The sequence below is a fragment of the Ruditapes philippinarum genome, unplaced genomic scaffold, assembly GCF_026571515.1.
Source record: "Ruditapes philippinarum isolate M1 unplaced genomic scaffold, ASM2657151v2 ctg531_1_1_1_1, whole genome shotgun sequence".
Taxonomy (NCBI): Eukaryota; Metazoa; Mollusca; class Bivalvia; order Venerida; family Veneridae; genus Ruditapes; species Ruditapes philippinarum.
In genome coordinates, this window is record NW_026852123.1 from 655,195 (window position 1) to 677,122 (window position 21,928).

The 21,928-nt window shown below is 31.8% G+C and overlaps 1 protein-coding gene across 1 annotated transcript in view; it reads right to left on the reverse strand.

Moving 5' to 3' along the window:
- The window catches only part of LOC132749981 (mRNA-decapping enzyme 1B-like), a 111,792-nt gene extending 92,295 nt beyond the window's left edge, over positions 1-19,497 (reverse strand). Inside the window, exons 1-2 of the mRNA XM_060739931.1 lie at positions 19,352-19,497; positions 11,376-11,416 (exon numbers count right to left, since the gene is read on the reverse strand). Of these exons, the coding sequence (XP_060595914.1) occupies positions 11,376-11,416; positions 19,352-19,471 (161 nt within the window). The 5' untranslated portion in view covers positions 19,472-19,497. The remainder of the gene's footprint in view (positions 1-11,375; positions 11,417-19,351) is intronic.
- Positions 19,498-21,928: the final 2,431 nt, after the last annotated feature.

The window sequence follows — 21,928 nt, forward strand, 5'->3', positions numbered from 1 at the left end:
TTGAGGAGGTTTCAGTACTGAAATGACATTGCCACAGATGGTCTGGTTAGACTGGTGTGGAAGAAACAGCAAGAGGCCTGGCTCTGTTCTGACGGCACAATTGGCATAAGTTACTGACTCATTGCTAAGTCAAGGGAACTTACACTGACTGTCAGTACAGATCAGAAAATCTGACTCGACAGAAACTGTTTAAGAGTCAAAGCAAGGCTCTCAAAGATGAGTATAAAATTTCAACTTGTTTCAAAACCAATGGACTTTGAAAATATTTGAGGTATTACAAAAACTTTAACATAAGTGGTTATGCCGACGCTCGGGTGACTATAATAGCTCTACTTATTCTTATCGAATAGTCGAGCTAAAAATGATTTTTTGTATCTAAATTAAATTTCTTGAAGAAGACTTTAATTGGCAGTCACAATGATTTTTGATTCAATATTGACCTACATTTGACAAAAAGGATAAAACTTGTATTCAACAATCTTTAGATAAGGTTTCAGTTTGACTGTAATTCTCAAATCATCAATGGTCTTTTGATAAGATTTTAATGTATTTCTCAGTCATATCAACTGTCTTCAGATAAGGTTTGACTGTATCTCTCAATCATGTATTATCATCAATGTTCTTCAATGAAGTTTGACTGTACTTCTCAAATACATTTCTCCTTATCAAAGGTCTTTAGATAGGGTTTTACTGTATTTCTCAATCATGAATTATCATCAATGTTCTTCAGTGAAGTTTGACTGTACTTCTCAATTACATTTCTCCTTATCAATGGTCTCAAGATACGGTTTTACTGTATTTCTCAGTCATAAATCTACTCATCAAAAGTCTTCAGATATGGTTTCACTATATTCCAAGTCATATCAGTGCTTTATGAATAACTCTTATTAAGTGAACTTGGTCAGAAAGGTCTGATAGGTCTTTTAAACTTTCTGCTAAATGAAGCATAAAATAATTAAGATGAACATTCAGATGAACATTCGGTAAATGTAAAAACCAGTTGCAAAAACAGAAAACAATATATCTATATCTGTTCTTGAAAACCAAAACAAAAATCACTGGAGCCAACCATTGGAAGGAGATGGCATTGTCTTAATTACATACCTCATTTTAAAATAGAATTTAAAACATTTATCATTAATATATTGAGGCATCTGTTATTCTCAAATTGCATACTTATTCTTAGAATAATTCAATAAGAAGCAGAAAAAAATACTGAAAATATAACAAAAACATGTATAAGCCCACTATACAGTGAAACCTTTGTAAAAAGTCACTGTTAACCCTGACTGTCTAAATGTACATGTTTTTCCACTTTCAATACATCTTAAAGGGATACTCAGAGATACTCAGGCAAATTAATGACAAAAATATCAAAATTATCTTATGTACTCAAATTACGCTAAAATGACATTTGTAAAAGGCCCGGCATGAATTTCTGTATATTTTGGGTTTGAAGTGTAAATATATTTAGATATTTTTAAACGAAATTTAGACGCCGACACAATCACCAAGTAGTTTAAAAACTAATCATGTGACTTGAACAACCCTGGAAGTTACAATAACATATACTGTGGATATAGTATGATTGAAAAAAAACCTAAATCATTCATTTGACATGTTCTTTAACGTTTCCAGAGTTCACTGTGACTTACTATTGTGAAATCCTATCGCTCTTACCTGACCCACGTGGGTCAAGTTTGGAAACCACCATTTTAGTCTTTATAAGGAGAAAAGTTTTGTTCCTGCGACTGCCTAGTGTATTCATTTTGAGGACATTTACAGATTTATGAATGAAAAATTCAAAACGAAGAAATGAAAATTTTGCATGTGTCTCCCTTTAATTATTCTGACCCTTTACAATGCTGGTGTGGTGACTGAATCTACCAATCCCAAAACCAAGACATTCTGGAATTTTAAACAGTCCTTAGCCTGCTTAGCAGCATCTGAATTTAGCAGCATTAGAATCTAACCATACAACCAGTGCAGACCAAGATCAACCAGCACATCCATGACATCTGATCATGGTCTGCACTTTTCACTATTCAGTCACTATTTATTTTTAACTATTTCCTAAAAATAACTTAGTAATGGGTTAAATAATGCTGTCCTCGTAAACAAGTTTTACTGTATTATAAACACAATAATTCTTTCCACAGACATAACTTTCTTCACATATCTTAAATATTCAATACTTCAAAAACTTAGAAATTTACGACCAATAAAAAGTGCATCTTCTTCTGAAACAAGAATTACAGCTTACAATGCACTACAATTCACATATCTACTCTCTATTTTATAGCATTTTCTAACATCCGACTTCCATTTCGATGTGTAGTTATGTAGATTTAGTGATGTTTCCCTTATTTTTTTGCATGAAAAATTAGCCAGTCAGTCAATAACATACTTCTATCAAAAATGTTTAGCTGCCTGATGATTAAGAGAAATGTTTGTACAGTGATTTTTAAAAAAAAAAAAACAGCTTGTCCGTAAGAAAGCTCACTTGACTATTATCAGTACTTGACAGTAAGACAAGGGGCATAACTCTGTAAAAAATGTAACTTAGAGTTAAGGGACTTTAGCTCATGATGACATGACAAGAGTGTGAAGGTGTGAAGCTTTAACATATTCCCTTAAGGAGACTAGAAGAAACAAATAAGCAAGTAAACACTTTTTAAAAGTGTGAAGGCAATGCAAAAGCCAACATCAGTACAATTGCTCTCCCTATTCTTTGAATAGTCAAGGATAGAATACTAATGATAAGCTTTCCCCACTTGTCGGAAATAGCAGAAACTAATATTCACACTTGGACTAGCAAAACCATGTGGTAAAATTTTCTCCCCAAGAGGGAGGGGAAGGCACTACTGGGGCTTGGTGGGTTCTGATACATTCCTGCCATTTTAAGAAATTAGGGTAATGCAATATCCCTGGCTTTTCTTTTTGGGAGCATAATTAAAATTGTTTAATGCCATGTTGAGGAGATATCTGAAAAGTCCCATTCTCTTACTATCTTCTGCATAAAGGACAGTTCATTATAAGAATGAGGGTGACTTTTAGTTATTAAATAAAAACTTTTCCTCCAGACTTAAGGAAAGTACAAGCAACTTCCCATCCCATCTCTCCTTTTATGAGCCGAACAACTTAATCACCCAATAAAATTAACGGCCAGGCAATCTCCCCAGATCTCCCCAAGTCTGTCAGAAAATAACATCCCTCTAAGAGATGAGAATATTAGAACAAATGAGGAACCTCCTAAATAATTATTATAGTAGTTGTAAACACTATAAAATACAAATAAAGTCCTACCATAACTATGGATGAATGAGACAAGGTGATAGATAAAATTATTGTACATTTTGCTATTTGTCTGGAATATTACTGCAGCTACAAAATGTTACCAAGATAACAACTATATGAGAACAGGCGCTTGGTATACAACATACTCAAGTACATTTGTATTTGGAAAGAACAATATAATTCTAATCAAGCGAATAATAACGAGATACAAATCAATTTTCTGAAACATTTCTATGAAACAAGTGTTTAGAATTTATTATCATCTGTCCAGAACAAAAGGTTTCATCATAAAATGGTGCTTTGATTGATTTTTTTTTCTTTTCAAACACTGATTTTATCATATTTTTGGACATATCTCGCCACCTAAACGGCTTTCCTGGAAGAACCAATTTGCAAGTGACCAACTATTAATCCAACATGATTTCTTAATCAGTCGTGCAAGACCAATGACCATAATACTCAATTTTCTGAGACCTTTCGTCACAGAAAAATTTCACCTTGCCCGAGGATGGCACTAGCACCCCCTGGATTACTAATCCGATGCTCTCCCTTAAATATGAACTTAGTAGCTGAGTTGATAAACTGGCAACAAAAGAAATATCGTCTTTTTTATGAGCAGAAGATTCATGTATATAATTATTTTATTTTCTAAAGGTCAAATTAATTTAAATCTAGAAAATCTCTATTCAACTGCTTGAAACATTTTTACAAGTGAAAAAAAAGGCACAATTAATGTTTCATTAGGAACTGTTGTGACTGGTTCATTTTGAATTATAACTTTAAATCAGCTGATGAAAAAAACAGCCTGAATAGACTGATTTAAATTGTGAACAGAAACTTTTATCATCTTATAGAATTATTTCAATACTTAATCCCATCATCTCTAGCTGTGTAAATAACTTGTTCATGCAGCAAAACATGACAATAGGATAGAGCTGGGAGACAGCCTGCATCATCTGTACCACCGGCTGCATGAATTTTAGCAATTTATATTGAAAACCCATATTGACAATGGGTTGTTCCAAATTTAGAGCTGGAAGAGTCGATTGTACAAATTAAGCAAAGGAAACTCATAATGCTTTGGAAAAACTTGGCTCCAGAAGCCAAAACGCATTTTTAATTTTACCTTGAAATTAATTCAGTGCAAACGTATTTAAGACACTTAAATTTTACTTACCTGGATTTTATTTCTTAGACCACCTACTGTTTAATAAGTATGTAATTAAAACAACAAATCTTTACACATTACCATTCATAAATCCTCGAACACTCAAATTATATCCAACTTACGATTTAATTGAGTTTTAACTACTTTCACTAATAACAAGAGCTGTCCGTAAGACAGCGCGCTCGACTTTTTTATTGCTTGCCAATAAAAAAAGTTTTTGCAGTAAAAGGCAATACAAGAATCTCTGTATTTTTAAAGTGAACAATGGCCATGAGCATTAAGATATTTAGTGAAGAATTATTTTATTATGACATAATTTATGGTAAAGTGAACAAGTGGATAGGAATGAATTTTTTTAGATTTTTTAAGTTTTTTAGTGCTTGCCTATAATACAAAACATTGACAGTTAAGGGCCATAATTCAAATAAAATCTTTGACAGAATTACCTTCTCCTGGACATGTTTGGGAATCATGATTGTAAACAAGTATTCCAACTTTCAAATTAATATCTCAAACAGTTCAGTCAAAAAGTGGACTGGTACTAAAAACTTAACCAAGATTCTAAGTCGATAAAAAGGCCTTAATTTTTAAAACAAATCCTTGACAGAGTTACCTTCTCTTGCGTACAGATGGGGGTAATGATGTGAAATAGCATTAAAAGTTTCAAAGCAATATCTCAAAGGGTTAAGGCAATAAGTGGATTTTACCCATATTCAATGTATTTTCTAAGTCAAAAAGGGGCATAATTCTGTCAAAAAACCTTGACAGAGTTATGTCCTCTTGTCTGTTGATGAAGGTCGTGATGGTAAACAAGTATGGTCAGTTTCAAAGCAATACCTCCAATGGTTTTGAAATAAAGTGAGGTGGTACAAAAAACTTAACCAAGCTCAATACACTTTCTAAGTCAAAAAAGGGCCATAATTCTGTCAAAAACCTTGACAGAGTTATGTACTCTTGTCTGTAGATGGAGGTTATGATGGTGAACAAGTATGGTAAGTTTCAAAGCCATACTTGTAATACTTCTGAAATAAAGTGGGGTGGTACGAAAAACTTAACCAAGGTGTGACGCCAACGCCGACGCCGACGCCGGGGCGAGTAGGATAGCTCCCCTTTTCATAGAAAAGTCGAGCTAAAAAAGGGCCATAATTCTGTCAAAAACCTTGACAGAGTTATGTACTCTTGTCTGTAGATGGAGGTTATGATGGTGAACAAGTATGGTAAGTTTCAAAGCCATACTTGTAATACTTCTGAAATAAAGTGGGGTGGTACGAAAAACTTAACCAAGGTGTGACGCCAACGCCGACGCCGACGCCGGGGCGAGTAGGATAGCTCCCCTTTTCATAGAAAAGTCGAGCTAAAAAGGGCCATAATTCTGTCAAAAACCTTGACAGAGTTATGTACTCTTGTCTGTAGATGGAGGTTATGATGGTGAACAAGTATGGTAAGTTTCAAAGCCATACTTGTAATACTTCTGAAATAAAGTGGGGTGGTACGAAAAACTTAACCAAGGTGTGACGCCAACGCCGACGCCGGGGCGAGTAGGATAGCTCCCCTTTTCATAGAAAGTCGAGCTAAAAACGAGCACGAGGCATTTATGTGGAGAGCTTGAACTTCTTTTGATTGAAATTATATTTCAATAAGTAAATGGTAAGCTATAAAATATCCAATTTATGGTAATATTTTCGGATTGATTGTATGAATTTAACAGTTCCATGTCTTTATTTCTGTTATCATCATATGATACATCTTGGTTTGTTCTTGAACTTCATGTGATAATTTCATTACAAGACAAAATATAATGTTGATTTCATTATGTTCTGGTGCATATCAGGACCCTGTTGGCTACACATGTTACCAGTGCAGACCCAGAAAAGTCAGCATGTCTGTGCCATCTGATCATGGTCTGCACTCTCCGTTATTCGGACAGTGCGTGTTTTGAAATTTTCCCTAAATCTGATCAATGGTAATACAGACAAGACTAGGATGATATAGCATGGTAAGAGGTTTGGTCCATGGTTGACATAACTTTTTCAACAGGGCCTCATCTGCTGATATTTTTGCTAGATAATGCTGAATTAGTTACAAAAATAAAGTTGAAACAATCATAAAAGATGGGCAATCTTACGTTGCTCTAGTGAAACAAATGGGTGGGGTTAAATATTTTCAGCAACTTTTCCAACTCTGTAAAAATTGAATGGCACGGCCGTGCATATATTTTGATGCGTTAACCAAACATAGTATAAATAGTCATGCTAAATGTCAGTATTACAGAATCAACGTGTCTATGAAAAGATTCTGCTTTTATATTGAGTATGTGGTAAATAGAATATTATATTCATACAGCTTCATTACTGTATTCTTAACAAGAGATGAACGCAATAAAATTTGTCAAAATTTTACAATAATAATATCTAAAAATAATACATTGTTCATCATACACACAAACAAACAACAGGTTGTTGTTCTGATGTTAGGACCCCCACTATTGCCAAGTTTATTAATGTTATCAATTTCGCCAAGTTATTATTATTATCAATTTCGCCAAATCTTATTCACTTTCATTCTGTTAACACTTGGCAAAGAAACCTCTCTTAATAGCATAAAGGTTAAATAAAAATAGTTTAAAGAACAATAACCGTGATATGTTTGGCATACGATGTCTTTGACCTGGTATTAAAACGCATACCTTCTACCATAAACTAATGATAAACTCGGCTTTCATGCGTATATATTTTGTAAAACAGTACTTTACCGACCATGACTTCAATGTTCATAGGTTAAGTATGATGATGAATAAAACAGATTGTAAATAAGTCATGAAACAAAATATTAATCGAGGGCTGACTGCCAAACTGCACTACCTTTTTATGAAAAAAAAGGAAGGACTTACAACTTTTTGGGGGTAAACCCTTTTTGGAGGGAGTGAAAACACTTTTTACCCTTTTAAAAAAATTAGGGGGAATTTCCCTTTCATCTTTTAATTAAAATATTGTCATTCCAAAAAACATGCGGGAACCCACTAGTAAAATTTGAAAAGGGCCCTTTTGGGAGATGGGGGGCCTGAGCTATTTTACGGGCGGGGGTCAAAAATTCTTTAAATTGATTTTATTCAGAACTTTTTTTAGTTTGATTTTGTAGGCAACTATCAGCTTAAAGACACACTCTAAAAATTCCTTTCCCAAAAACCCGAACCAGTCCCTAGCAAGGGAATGTATTTTCCTTTTCCCAAAGGGAAAAAAAAGGTTTACCCCGGGATGGGGGGTTTCGAAAAAATGAAAAAAGGGGGGGCAAATTTGATTTTAAAATATATTACTGTTTTTTGATGTTTTAATATTTTGGGCCCACACTGCCACATTCAATTTATCATTGTCTATACCCATGATAAACAAATAAATAGTAATTAATTAGTGATTTAAAGGGTAAAGTCAAAATATAATACAAGAATTTGCCTGGATTGATGTATGTAGCAAAACCATCAACACCATGTTGAACATAAATTATAAGAATCTTGACAGTGACTAAATTCATTATGGTGTTGGACATAGTAAGCTAATTACCTAAAGCCAAGTGCGCCACAACACTTTTTTCTTCTCTTCGACATAAATTGCACATTCAAGATTCAACAAACAATAAAAAATCAGGACATAAATCAATGATACTGTATATTGTAAGAGTTGCGATCTAAAACTATTCTTTCTACATTCTCTCTCAGCTGTTTTACCTATGTCTATAGAATGTGCATGAGCTAAATCAGTATTGTAGGAGACTATTACTACATATCCTGATGCCTCAAGGTTGTTTCAATGATAATACCTCAATGTTATTCGCTCAACCGAACATTTTTTTTTACAGAGGGAAAAGAAACAATTGTTGTGATGCAGCAAATTTATCTTGGAACTACTTTTTTTAGCCCATGTGGCTTTGGAAAATGCATTAACAATATATGTTGCAGCAGTAAATAGTACAGCAGTAAAACTATTAGAGAAAAAAAGTCACCGAAGAAAAAAATCTAAACAAAAAGCAAGTTACTGATATTAGATTTTGATTTGAAGAAATAACTTGGTTCACCAAGCACAAGAAAGTACATGTACAATGTATTAAGAACTTATTTACACATCTTTTCACGCCTGGTTTGATTAGGATACAATATGGAAATGCCTGTTGAAGTGTTAACGATTTTCTGATACCTTAATCCTAAACGTCAAAGCCTTATCTAGATCTTATGAACTTGTGATCCAAAATATGACGTTTTCTTACAAAAGTCTACCAACAAAAATCCTCGTCTTAGACAGGTACTAAAGAGCATATTAGAGTTGTGCCAACATTTCATACATCATGGATTAGGCCATTCCAAATGTAATCTTAAAGCCAAGTCTGATTTTCTAGACATGTCAACAACACTTTGTCATATGTTTATCTAACCCTATGCATACAATATAGATTTTAATGCTTCAGATGCCATTTCAATCATTTTCAGTAGTTTTCAGCTAGTGAAGCACCCTGTACGAAAAAGTCTGGGCAGAATGCAGACAGAATCTGTACAGACTTTATTTAGAAAACTCTGTACAGAGTCTGTACAGAAAAAAATCTGGTCAAATGAAACAAAGTTGAACCAGAATTCTATTAATAGATTTTAGCAATAAGGATAAAGAACGAAATCTGTACAGATTTTTTCTGAAATATTTAAATTAAGCCGATTATTTTCTGGGCAGAAAAAAAAATCTGGGCAGAAAAAAAAAAATCTGGGCAGAAAAAAATCTGGGCTTCTTCATATTCTGTACAGAATAACCCTGTCCATAGGAAATAATTATCTGAAAGGGAATTCTGCACAGAAAAATTCTGTACAGAAAATATTCTGTACAGATTTTCGTTTTTTTGGCTAAAACAAAATCAATTTTCCTTTTGAACATTTCTTATTTATTAATTTCAATTAACAATTTTATTCATTTCTTTCCTGGAGAGGGTCTATCCAATGAGTAATAGCCTTGTTGAGAGCACTGTCATCAGGAATTTGGCTTGTCTCTGTCTTTGCACCACACACACATCCTGACATAATCTAGAGTAAAAAAAAAAAGGAATTTGAATTACGTTCATTCTATTATTAAATGATATGCAAAAATTTGTAAAATATTTCAATGTGTATATAAACCAGTTAAAATTGTTATCCCTATATACCTTAAGTTTTTTTTGCACCAAGTAACATCAAAGTCACTGACTAATAAAACTGTTTACATAATATCATCCCTGACCATAATATCATCCCTGACCAACGCTTGTGTTACAAATCTACACAGTCATGTAAATTGCAACATAACTTAAAATAGGAGAGATTTACAAGTGGCCAATATTCTAAAAATAGAATTGCTGATAAGCACTGACCATAGCAACTGTTGTTGGTTGTACATTCTACACAATTTCTGGGAGTTTTGAATTGATTAATTTAAACTAAATGAATTGAATTATAGAATAGCAAAACAAAAAGCTAAACTATTTTTGGATAATAGAGCAAGAAATTAAAAAAAAAAATAGATCTTGACCTATCAACTGATCAAAAAGCAATTTATGAACTAATAATTTCACTGGCCCAGCTTTGACCTCAGTGCATTAAATTTATACTCATTAGACCTCAAATCAGAGTTAATTTAACTAATATAGATAATTCACAGACTATTAAAAGATGTATAAATAATTTTCTTTTATTTTACAGTGGAAGGTATAACCAAATAATTCAAAGAAAATTCAAAGAAAAACACTGCAAAATCTTACCTCTGGTTTTGATTATAATTCCATCATAATTCCTCTTTGGCCCCTCAATCTGAGAATTTCAAGTCTCTACATGATTGCTCTTCACAACAACTAACTTTTTAACTTATCATTAGAAAAATAAACTAAACAAAACATATTAATCTTTGCCAATGCTTTAATCTCTGCCAATGTGAAGACACTTTGTGTAATAAAACCTCGTGTGGCAGCCTGAGAGATTTGAATTGACCAACAGGGGTTACATGGGGGTTACACCTGATATTACAAAATATCTATCTACTACTCTGAGATTAACTCAGAGTGAAATTCTGGCTAGAAAAGTAAATTCTGTCTCAAGATTTATCTAAGTGTTAAAATTCTGTGTGTCTATGTAAATTCTGCCTCAATTTTTTTTCTAAGTATTGAAATTCTGTCTTGTAAAAATAACTAAGAGCAAAATATCTGTGTGAAAATTTTTCTGTACAGAAAAATTTTTGATTCTGTTTTATTCTGCACAGAAAATCACCTATTTCCTAAGCCGATTCTGTGTCCAATTCTGTGTCGGTGTCAACTCTGTACAGAAAAATGAAAATCTGCCTCTATAACAACCAGAGTTGGTACAGAGTCTGTACAGAATTGGCTCAGAATTTTCGTACAGGACTAGCAAAATATCAATATGACATAAAACACATATCCAGTTTGGATTGGCCTAATGACTACATTTTCAAGTCTCACTATGGAGGACTCCGCAAATATCATTATTCCACATATATCATTACATTAAAGTGTCCTGTGCATTGTGAAATTTGACTGGTTCCACTCATTACATCTGTATATTCATGACTGTGTACACTATGAACTGTATATTCATGACTGTGTACACTATGAACTGTATATTCATGACTGTGTACACTATGAACTGTATATTCATGACTATGTACACTATGAACTGTATATTCATGACTGTGTACACTATGAACTGTATATTCATGACTGTGTACACTATGACAAAACATTTCAAATCTGGCCGAATACGGCATGAATGTAAGAAAATTCACACAATGCATTATGCGAAATATTTCGCAAAATGAAATTGATCAGAAATTTGAAAATTTGGTTCAAGATTCACAATGTAAAGGAAATCTAGATAAAAGACTAAGGGACTTACCGTTTATAGATGAACAGTGATCCCTCTATGGAGGTCTTTTCCTGAAAATTTAAAAATAAAATATGGTTAAAATATTAACCCATCATAATACTAACTATTAGCCAGCTGTCTGTCCGCAACTAGAAGTAGAACCAGGGCAGACCAAAATCAGACACAGAATTTTTACTGATTTTATTTCTATTCCCTATATATTTATATGAAGTTTACTTATTAATTTTTTATTATTTCAAATATTTTTTGTATTTTATATACATGTACATGTATTTTGAATTTTTTTTTTATTGTATTATACTTATGTAAGCTTCAATGCTGAACTCTATAAACATATTATCTTATTCATTTTTATTCTAATCTGACTTTGACCAAATTCGAACTTCAACTCTAAGCCTCTCACATAAAGTGATCAACAATGTTTTTCTGGTTTTTATGCAGATTTTAGTGCATGTTTTGTCATGAATATCTCAGCTGTTGTTTCACTGAAACGGCTTCTGGATAACTAACCAGTAATTACCACTTTCTTTGCAAATGACCTTCAACTAACAGGGACTTATGTTTGAGGCTTTTTGGCCTCAATGGAGTTTCTTTAACCTAGATGATTTCTGAATCAGTAGTGAGACAGGAATGACCTTTAGACCTAATGTCTGAGATAAATTGGTCATAGAGAAATTACCAGTATGCTTTGCCCGAGGATCGAGCCAGCCAGTCCTGGATTACTTATTAGAAGCTCTCTCTTTTGAGCTAAGTGCGCAAACAGTGTTAACAACAATCATAGACGATAATATTAATTCTAATCAAGTCTCCTTCTTTTGCAATTCCTTAATTTTACTAGAACAAAGTTCCTATGGCTGCATAAACATTGGTTTTAAATGGTAAAACCTTAATCGAACAATTCTGTACAATTTCATACGCCTGTAATTTTATTTGACATACTATAATACAACATCCATATCCCAATCTTGATTCCATTTTTCAATAGTTTCGAATGCATTTCTCTGCGCTTTTCAGGAAGACATTCCATTTGTATTTTATTGTTTCTTTGCATTTTCAATGAGCAATATTTTCTGTTTTTCCCCAATATAACTGTCTCTTTTACAACATAGTTCATTACTCTAAACCAGCTGTTTTCCCCTATAAATATTTTATATTGTTCATTTTCACAACACTTCTGAACAGACAAATAGCTTGATTCCCCTTTCAATTCATCAATAAATGTTTCTAACTATTTCTTGACATCAAGCATTTCTTCTTGTAATTACTTCCTTGAGTGTCAAATTAGTTCCTTTTTTTATATGTTTTTTCTTTCTTTAGTGCTTTTAAATAAATGATGGGGTAAAAAATATGACTTTAAATTTTGAAAAAATTCATAAAAATCCATACAATTTATATCGCTAAATAGACTAAGATGAAATGTATGCATCAATCAAATGATTTGGTTTCACGGAATAAAAATTTACTATTATATAGTTATCTCCCTTAACCCTTAGCCTGTTTTCGGCAACTGCCTCTACCTGTAAAAACAGTGCAGACCAAGTCTCACACTGTGACTGATCATGGGCTGCACTGTTCACTACTTAGTCAAAACATATTTTGAAATAACTTTTTCCCTAAAAATTATAAATGTTTAAGTCCAGATTAGATTAAGTTCATGTAAGATATTTGGCATAGTAAGGGTTAAAGAGAGTACAGTAAACTTCACTTGTAACAATATCTCTTATAATGTTATACCGCTGCTAACGATACTGTTGCCGCGGTCAAGTCTATTATTTTCAAATCGATTGACTCTCAGATACAACGATATAATCCATATATAACAATATAAATTTGGTGGTCCCTTGAAAATCGTTATAACTGAATTTACTAGTTACCTCTTCATGCATGCCTTCCATGATTTTTGTATATATAACAGTCAAATCTTTTGATTAGGCAAGCAATAAAGACAAAAGTGTAGTTCAAACTGGCTCAATTTAAAATTGAACTAAAATAAAACAGTTAAAACCAACTTGTATTGTCTAACAGAATTATGTCAAAACATGAAATTATTGCATTTGCTTTTTTTGAACCATAAGGGAAGTAACTTAACAAATTATATATCAGTTTTAGAGACTGTGTTACCTCCCTTTTGTTAATAGTAAGAGATAATTCATTTTATATTTAATCTCATCTTTGAATGCCCTTTCAACACATCATGAATTTAATGTTTTTTCATGTCAATGATTCATGGTATGTTTTTGTACATGTATTTAGAATCTAAAATTTTTGCTAAAAATATAGGAAAATTTTTATACAAGATTATAATTTTGCTCAAACCACATCATCTATTTTCTGATTAATTTAACTACCAAGTATATACGAAGAAAAGATAAAAACATATTTTCAAGACTTAACATAATAATTTTGGGATTTTGTATGGAAAAAAATACAAGTGTACTTTTTTCATCCAGGATATGACCGAATAATACTTAAAAGCCAAAACGGATTGCTAATTAAGTATATTTCATTAATTTTATCTATCATGAGATTCACTTATTGGCAGGTATGATGACACTTAATCAACTGATATTGAATGATAGGCATACTGGTACTAAATTTCACACTGTAACACTTACAAAATAAAAAGAGAATATCATAGGAAACTGACAAAGGTTGTATGTACAAAACCAGCAATGTACATTTTATATTGCTACAGTAATTCATTTAAAATTCTTCACTATTCCAATAACAAATGACATTTTCCCATACCTATATTTTTACTGAGACCTATTTCATTAAAGTGCACCATTTGAAAGTTTAAGAGGACACTGAGAACTAACACAATATAGAGCAAGTGCAGACAACTGATGCTATTTATTTATGAAAATGTTTTCTGACTTCTCTCCCTTACATGAAATACACAGACTTGACCTCTGACCCTATTTATATCATTTCTATAACAGCTTCTTTCTAAATAGTTTATATATACAATTACAGAATCATTCTTTTTCCTTGGTAATTTTGATATTGGTACTTTATTTACACACCTACTACATTAAATTTATTTAATGAAATCCAAACATTATATATTATGTCTTGTTTGTAAGTTTTCATTAAAGTGACCAAAATGTTAAACTGGTTAGCTTGCTTGCTGAACCTGATTCTACCCATTATATCATTGCAGATCAAGATCAGTCTGCTCTTTTAGTATGCCATCTGATTAAGGTCTTCACTGTTCACTATTCATATTTTTAACTTTCCCTAACAATGATAAATTGTTACAGGTCCATTTGATGGCCAATATCGGGTTGAGTTCCCGATGCCCGATGACAAAAAGTATGTTTATTATGTCCCCCCCCCGTTGCAAGGAGAAAAAGCCCAATTCAAGGAACATAAAATAAAATAATTCAAAAGTAATTTTATTACATTTAACTATACTGTGCCATAGAAAATTGTAATCTTGCATGAGTGAAATATAAAAGGAGTTTAATTAACCAAATTTTTATTGTATATAACATGTTACCAGTTTTTCCCAATTTGTCTAAAACATTGTAAAAATTCCCAGTTCTGGGGGGCTGGGTGACATGTTCCCAAAATGCTGAGAAAAAAAAACCCTGGGCCATGTCTACATTGAAAAATGGTAAGGGTTAAATATTTACCAATTAAAAAAATTCTTACATGTATTATCTAAGCAAACCCTGTTTTAACAATTAGAACGCTATGTTGTTGCTCATTCACAAATTGATAAATCTTCAGACTTTTCTTTTTCTCGAAACTGAGAAAAATTAAACAAAATTAATGAGATTTCCAAAAATATCAAGCAATCAATTTAATTGTAACTTAAAAAATGATCAAATATAAGTGCAATCTCTTTAAAATGTGATTTGAATTACTAAATTGACAGGTTTTATGCTGTTAAAATGGTTTCAATTAACAGAAAACACAGGTACAGGTGCACTTAAACTATAATAACTGTTTCCATGAAAAGTTTTGCTCAACTGTTTAAGCTACCATTATCTATCATGCTATAAAATATAAAACACGAAATATAAAACTAATTATGTTTATCTTTTAAATTAGATTCAATTAATCGGCCAACATTGGAATCTATACCTCTCAAAGATAGAATGCATAATGATAAGAAATATTAGCTTTTATAAATGTTCAATTATATATACATATTTTTTAAAGTTATATATTATCACATTACTTCCCTTGTTTTCCATTTAATTTAACCATTATGTATTTCTTTTATGTTGCACGTAAGCATAATAACATATGATCAAAACAATTTTATTTTAATTCATTTCCATGACTGTGCTTAGTCATGTGATAAAAACAATCATTGTTATATAATATCAAATTTTATTAAAACTTGTTTAAAAATATTATAAACCATGCCAGGGCTTACTTCATAACAATTTCTTGATACCATTTTGATATGTGGCAACTCATGCGAGATCCTATATTACCATATTAACTGCTGTCAAGTACTCTTCCTAAACTAACATCGTAATATACATAATATGTTAGCCAATGGAAGAAAACCTGATTGTACAGGAATTAAATTTAACTTGTCTTTGCACTTTCAAATGTTTGATGATATGTCAGATTAATAATTCTGGCTTAAAATTATTTTCCTCATGTTGCTTGTGATATGGTTCTATTATTACCACTTCCAGTTTGACAACAGAAACAAAGCAACACAAAATAAACTTACATCTTTATGTGATTAAACAATTGAAAAATTTGCAAGTATATTGATTTCTTGCAGAAATGCTCTTTTAAGGTTACCTCTAGAATGTATATGTACATATACAACAAATACATGTATAGAGCACAAGAATAATTTTACGATCATTTTTTTTTAATCCAAAAAAAAATTATAAAGGACAGTAAATGTTAAAGGAATATAACTTGGATAAATCATAAACAGTAGGTAGAACAGCATTTCTACCCTGATTAACAGTGAATTATTTACTAATGCTATCAATTGATGCATGTAAAAGAAGCTTGACTCTGATTTCACTGTTCCATCGTTTTCCTAACCTTGATAATCTATTGTAGCAACTGATCTTTTTTATAGCATCTAGAGAATGTGATCAAGTGTCGGGTCTTTGTCATCTTAGCCGCACTTGTCTTTTTCTTTAAAAGTGTCACATGGAATATAAAAATATACCTCAGGGCATTGTACATTTATATCATGCAGTCAATATACCGTATGTAATTCTTGCATCCTTATATGTTGGAATGTCTGATTATATACAATAATCAATAAAGGAACCAAATGAATTGAAGGCTTGTTAAGCACATTTAGGATATCCTAAAAATATGCATCATTCAAGCATAGCACCCTCTTTCACAATCCTTGGGAATAGTAATGACCATAACTTTGGGATTAACAAAAAAAAACAACAAACTACTCTACTGGTCGGTAAGGCTCCCACGTTTACAATTTTTTGTAAACGTTTACATGATTGCTAAGAACCGAAACGATACCGTTTAAACGGTGGTACCTCTAAGTACTATATACACCATGTATATATGTCGCCAAATGATGACTTACTTTCTATTTTTAATACATGTATAAATAAAGAATGTCCAGGGCTCATCACGATTGAGTCATCACACATTTTCTGCATTGTATCCCCATTTTTTACCAAAAATGTATTATGTCACAAGCAACTTTTGCACGGTAATGCTGTGTGGAGGGTTGTAACCACCCATTTTCCGTTTTTTACTTTGGAATAAACCACTAGAATTGAAAAAAATCCATGATTACAGGCAATGATTAAGAAATTTTGTAAGACAATATGGTCATTTCCATTAAGCGGTAAAAAATTTCGTAAACATTTACGAATGAAAATCGAAACGAATCTGTTTAAACGTGTAACCGTGGGGGCCTTACTGGTCGGGGACCATCAACTGGACACTTTTTGAACATTTTTCTGTAAATCTGTAAATTTGAAACCTTACAGCTAGGCTCTTCTTCTAACTAACAAACTAGTTTGTTTAGTTCTGATTATGTTGACATTCATGTATAAGGACCCTCAAGGAGGGTATCTAAAGTACTTAAATTGTACGAAGTACAGTACCATGTGTCTGGACAGATATGTAATGACATTGATTTAATTAAGATGAAAGTTTGTAAGTTTTAATTTTAAACTTTAAACATGATATACAATATATCAGGAGTACATGCTGAAGTTTTGGATATTCTATTGTTTATTCTGCAAATGATTTAATATAGCTAGTGTAAGAGGTCAGGCATTGCAGTATTGATGCACTCTTGATGTCCAAATTTCCCACAACAACGTTATTGAAATAGACATTAAAATATTACCCATTACGAAAGTTGAAATAAATTTATTTACTAAATTATAGAAGAAACCTGTATTTATTTTTGATAAAAAAGTGACTCATAGATTGACAACAACTGAACACAGAAACCAACTAAATCAGTAATTTTTGGGGCCATCTGTGTTTGGTGGTTGTCAGGTTTTGGTGGTCATCAACCAGTAATTCCCATTAACATTCACACTGCCCTTGTGGTAGGGTAAGCAGGTTACACCACAGGTATATATCATTTTCAATGCAAGATATATGTAATATTTATTTTATACAGTCTGGTACACAGTGTACACAATATAGGCTCTGAAATCCTACATATTCCACCTAGACAGGGTTCGAATTTAAGCTGGCATACTGGCAAAATGCCAGTTAAAATCTAATAATGCCAGTAAAAATTATTCTAGCTGGCATTTATTTGCAAGTGACTGTTGATTTTTGACGTTTACCTAATTGATATCTTCTGAGCTGATGATGATGCTTGGCAATTGCCCGCTGCAGAACCTGATGATGTTTACTGACTGTGCCGGGTGCAGTAACTGATGACATTTACCTAAGAAACTTAAAAATCAATTTTTGGTTGCCATAATTATTTTTTCTGCGACTATATTTTGATGGACTATTTATAACAGCCAAACACTATTGGTTAGAGCATCCATATTGCTTTATCAGGGTCCAATGTAAATGCGTAGCTCTTGTCTGTAAAGTGTTAACTTTTAAGCTGAAATATTTATTTAAGTTGATAAGTACCTCTGAGTTTTCAGGATGTTGGTGTAATCTATACAAAATATGCTAAAATTAATGAAGGTCCAAGAAATTACATGACATGAACAAGTTTATAACTTTAGGCTACATTGTCATCTGTGGATGTTCCTCTGATATATCTAATCTGATCCCTAAAACAATTGTTTATCATTTATGATATAATGTGTTGAAATGCTTTTGTTTCATTACAAGAAGAGATCTCGCTCTGTGTTTACTAGTGATAAAGATGTTTCTTACATTCAGTAGACATTCAATCTTATTATCATTTGTTATACAAAAGATAATTAAATTATTAATTTTGTCATTGTGTATTATGATAATAATAAGATACGTGATCATGGAAATGCCAGTTGACTACCTCATATTGCAAGTTAAACATTTGATCACTTGCAAAAATCTGCAAGTAGAAAATATTGCTAAATTCTAACCCTGCTAGAATTTAGAATATATCTGCAGCTATTTTTAACTTTTTACACAAAATTGTTTCTTCAGTATTTATCATGTTTATCAGTTAATGTTTCTCTAAACATCATTTAGATTAATTCTAGTGTTATGGTTAAGGGCGAGTGTTATGGGTTTGGGTTAATTTTATTGGTGAGGGTTAAAACACATGAATTTGCTGCAGATTCTAAAATTGCTCAAAAACTATTTCAAATACAAATTTATGTCTATTATGAAATGCTGAAATAAGTCAGCATCAATGTTTGAACAACTATCTAACGAACTTTATTTAAACCAGTCTCAATCGAACGAAACATGTACCTTTACCGAGGTTTAATCAACATCACTAAACAATTATCATAAACGTGCTAAAATTACGGCAGCATATTTCATACAAATACACGAAATAACTCCATTGACAGTTGTAAAACATGACATATAACGATACTTACCCATTCATTTGATTTAGAATTAAACGAATATAATGCAACTTGCGATGCAGTATCCAATATTTCGGAAATATATGGATCTCTTTGCTGCAGAGCAGCTAAATTCATCCTTCCTTCCGCCATATTTGAAAGAATGCAGTGTAGCAGAAAATACAGCTTCGCTCTGATAGGTCGAAAATAAAACAGTAAATTTAACACAAGTAAACTACAACGCGTGATACATTTTATTATACAAAAATTGTATCAATATTATAACATGGTGATAAAGTCCTATTTATTTCATGAATTAATTAGAATATTCACTTCATTCTTTTTATGGTTCAGTGATCAGAAAACAGGTCATCTGTGACAGAAGCCTTGCGGTGAAATTTTCACAGATTTTTGCACCTTTTGTTGATGTCTGGTACACTGTAATACCTGTGAAATGTATTGAATTAAAAATCCATTATTGATTTATTTGCATTTAAAACATGTGTGTGGTCAATTTGTGTCATTGTGTTCTATTTCTATTTTTGAACCGTGGATGCTGAATTCCAGCGAAAGGGATGCTGATTATTCGATTCTTTGGATAATTTTATAACGAACACAATTTCTCGGAATTTTCATGATGTCCGCTGTTGAAAAAGGTATCTTATGTCTCTATATGTAAGGATATTCTCGTGGAAAGCAATAAAATATGTATTAAGGTTTATAATAGGTGGGAATTTAGATTTAAAATAGAAGTCTAATCAGAGATAGAGCAAAACATTGATTGACTGGAAATGGAATCTCATGTTTATATCATGATAATATGGAAATAAAATAGCAATAAAATGATAAAAGTTAGTGTTTTGTACATGAATTCAACTTTGTTTCATACCAGTTTTTATTGCTGAAATTAAAATAAAAACCCTTCATTTTGTAAAGAATTAGCATTATATTAATAAAATGCATTGAAATAGAGTTTATTGGCCTAGACCAAGTTGTATTTGAATATTATGACTTTATATAAGTCACTTCATATTAACTCAGAGGTCACTTCATATTGATTCAGCATGTATCTTATTTGTTTAAAATTTACACTATATGAATGGATACATGCTTGAAATAAGGTACAGAAAGGACACACTTGGCACTGCCACCCTCTTAAGCTACGACCCAGACATGTCTGGCATATGAATATATTTAATCAGTTTTACTTATCAGCCCATATGTCCTGTGAACAACTATTTTATTTACTTTTTGTTATGTCATTGGTCAACATTTTAGGGATGTAGCTTTAGGGGGGGGGGGGGGGTTTGGTGGTGCCACCCCTTTATGAGGGATGACATTCTTCCCATTATGATTTATGAATGAATTTTCACTCATGAGAGCTTTACAATCCTTACTTACAAATAAGTTTCTACAATTCATTGGAGTTAAAAATAATCAGGAGAAGGAAACAATTGAACAAATGACAACAATTGAAGAAATATGAAAATCTATTCCTGATTACACAAGAACAGACTCATTAAGAGTTTTAAAATATATTTATATTTAAAACCTACACATTTACATAAATTTTCTTTGTGATATATTTACACATTTTACAGATCTATCTTAAGTTTTTTATAATTGTGTAAAGTACAAAAAAATCTTTTGGTTTGATATTATAATTTATAATAATTATTATATACTCTGACATCTACATTCACATATATATGTTATAATATTTAACTTAAGTACCTACCCAGTTGCCTTCTTGGTGCTGAATTAATAAATGGAACACTGGGTTCTTCCAACATAAAAGCTGCAAGGGAGTTGCAATATACATATATAGATGAATTTATCTTATGCCATTACATATATATGAAATTATTATTTAAGACATATAATTAATTTCATTAATGTATATATGCAACTAATGGCATAAGATTAAAAAAAATAAGATCATCAGTTCTGTTTGTTGACTTAATGTAAAATACAACCATATTTGTTAACATATTGTAAATTTTCTTGGTGGTATCAGGCCTGTAAATCCAATAAAAGGCTTCAAACAAATTTATGACATTTTGCAAAACAATAGGAAAAGAGTCTGCATTAATCTCCAAGAAATAAGGCAATGGATAGTTCTTAAGTTACAAGAAATCTGCTTTGAAGTTAAAGCCTGAGAAATAGAAAAAATGCTTTGAAGATGTGTCTGAGAAATCTCTAATTAAATGTCAGCTTTGATAAACTTGTTTTAAGGAAATGTCTGTAGAAGGGAATAGGTTGTGTTCTTTTATGAAGAAGATGCAGTTTTTATTGAAACTCATAAGGTGGAATGTTTTATTATTGAAAGTAATACAAGAAAAAGAAACAGCCACTTAGGAGGTCAAATCTTAAAATTAAAAAGCATAGTTGTAAAAGCTGACATTTTATCGTTTTTTTTTTAATTTTTAAAACTTAATAAAAGTCTTCCTCTTCACTCTTTTGACAATGGCTTTTAATACTGTGGTGTCAATTCCTACCTTGCTACCTGAACAAATATTATAAACATGAACCTGCTGAATTTGTGCTGTATATAGTTTGGTCAGACAGCACAGATGTACAGGCAGGCCTGGTTCTATACTAGTGCCAAAG